This window comes from Plectropomus leopardus, unplaced genomic scaffold (assembly GCF_008729295.1).
Source record: "Plectropomus leopardus isolate mb unplaced genomic scaffold, YSFRI_Pleo_2.0 unplaced_scaffold15453, whole genome shotgun sequence".
Taxonomy (NCBI): domain Eukaryota; kingdom Metazoa; phylum Chordata; class Actinopteri; order Perciformes; family Serranidae; genus Plectropomus; species Plectropomus leopardus.
In genome coordinates, this window is record NW_024616560.1 from 1 (window position 1) to 1819 (window position 1819).

The 1819-nt window shown below is 40.3% G+C and overlaps 1 protein-coding gene across 1 annotated transcript; it reads left to right on the forward strand.

The window, feature by feature from the left end:
- The first annotated feature begins 74 nt into the window (after positions 1 to 74).
- On the forward strand, positions 75 to 1813 carry LOC121964385 (Golgi apparatus protein 1-like). Its single transcript, XM_042514593.1, has 2 exons — positions 75 to 175; positions 1307 to 1813. The coding sequence occupies exons 1-2, from the start codon at positions 83 to 85 to the stop codon at positions 1472 to 1474; spliced, it is 261 nt and encodes an 86-aa protein (XP_042370527.1). The 5' UTR covers positions 75 to 82; the 3' UTR covers positions 1475 to 1813.
- Positions 1814 to 1819: the final 6 nt, after the last annotated feature.

Here is a 1819-nt window from a genome sequence, read left to right on the forward strand (position 1 = left end):
ATGTATATATATATTTATTTTACACAGACCAACAGAACGCACGTTAACGTGTTTATTTGCTTCCTCAGAGATGTCGTGTCTGATGGAGGCGCTGCAGGACAAACGCGTTCGTCTGCAGCCGGAGTGCAAAAAGAGACTTCAGGATCGCATCGACATGTGGAGCTACGCCGCCAAGGTACGACATCATCACCCTGTCGCTCAAACAAAAGTCTAAAAATACACATCAGGAGACAAACTGTAGAAAACTTCACTTGACTTAAGTGTGATGTTTACATATTTTCAAGTATCTATAATCAATGACTGAGCTGTCTTTGTGATATCAGGAATTTGTCAAAAGTGGTTGAAAGATGATTAAAAGATTATTTTATTTTGACATTGATAAATGCATAAAGTCAGTTTTAAGCAGGCTTTTAATGTGAAATTGTGTTAACAAGTCTTATGAATCCTGTTTTAAATGAGCATTTGCTTTGAAATAAGCTGCAAGAGATCGGTCATAAAGGAGGTTTTAAACCGAAATTGAGTTAACAAGTTTTATAAAAACCTGTTTAAGCCAGCTTTTGTTTTGAAACAGGTAAAATAAACAGCACGAGATAAGTCATTTAGGGGCTTTTAATTTGAAATTGAGATAACCAGCTGTAAAATATGGTTTAAATGGGCTTTAAATTTGAAATTAAGTGAACAAGCTTAATGAAATCTGTTCAAAGGAGCTTTGATTTTGAAGTGAGAAAATAAACAGCACGAGATAAGTCATTAAGGGGCTTTTCATTTGAAATTTAATTAACCAGCTGTGTAAAATGTGCTTTAAACGGGCTTTAAATTTGAAAACTGAGTTAAAAAAGTTTCAGAAAATCTGCTTAAGTGTTTTTAAAATTTTTAAATTGCTAGAATAAAATGTATGAAATGAGTCTAAAAGCAACTAAATTCAGGTTTAAGATAACCAGCTGTATGAAATATGATTTAAATGGGGGATTTAAGTTTGAAATTGAGTTTCATAAAACCTGATTAAGGGAGCTTTTGTTTTGAAAAAAACTGCATGAAATGAGTCTTAGGGGGGCTTTTAATTTGAAATTGAGATAGCCAGTTGATAACATATTATTAAAATGGACTTTTAGTTTGGAATTATGTTAACAAGCTTATTGAAATCTTATTGAAAGCTTTTGTTTTGAAATAGGTAAAGCATACTGTATGTGATAAGTCATCAAGAGGCCTTAATTTTAAATTGAGTTCACAAGCTGGAAAATTCTGGTTTAAAGGGGCCTTATTTTGGAGCGGCCGATTTGACGAGCGTGTCCTCACTTCCTGTCAGGTGGCTCCTGCCGAGGGCTTCTCGGACCTGGCCGTGCAGGTGATGATGTCGCCGTCCAAGAACTACATCCTGACTGTGATCGGAGCGGGCGTGGCGCTGCTCTTCATGATGGGGCTGCTCTGCGGCAGATTCACCAAACGTGTCACTCAGGAGCTGAAGGACAGGTAGACCCCGCCCACCCCGGGGTCAGGACACACACACAGGAGAAACGACCACCTCCTCCCTCCTCATTTTCCTCCTCCTCCTCCTCCTCCTCCTCCTCCTCCTGTCCTGCACCCTTTGCCTCCTCCTCCATCGCTGGAATGACATTACCCACAATCCTGCAGACGAACGTGGGCTTGATCAGTGACTCACCTGCTCTTCCTCTACGCTCTCTAAGGGGCCCCGCCCCCCTGCGGCGCCTCTTTTTTCTTCTTCTTCTCCTCCTCCTGAGCGTCGACACAAAGCGCCGGGTCCTCCTGCAGTTTCACTCACCTGATGTAGATGCAGTATTATTACTCCATCTTTTTTTTT

Coding starts and splice junctions, on each gene's coding strand:
- LOC121964385 (XM_042514593.1), top strand. CDS start 83: ATGGAGGCGCTGCAGGACAAACGCGTTCGTCTGCAGCCGGAGTGCAAA. Junction 176..1,306: donor TGTGGAGCTACGCCGCCAAG/GTACGACATCAT, acceptor ACTTCCTGTCAG/GTGGCTCCTGCCGAGGGCTT.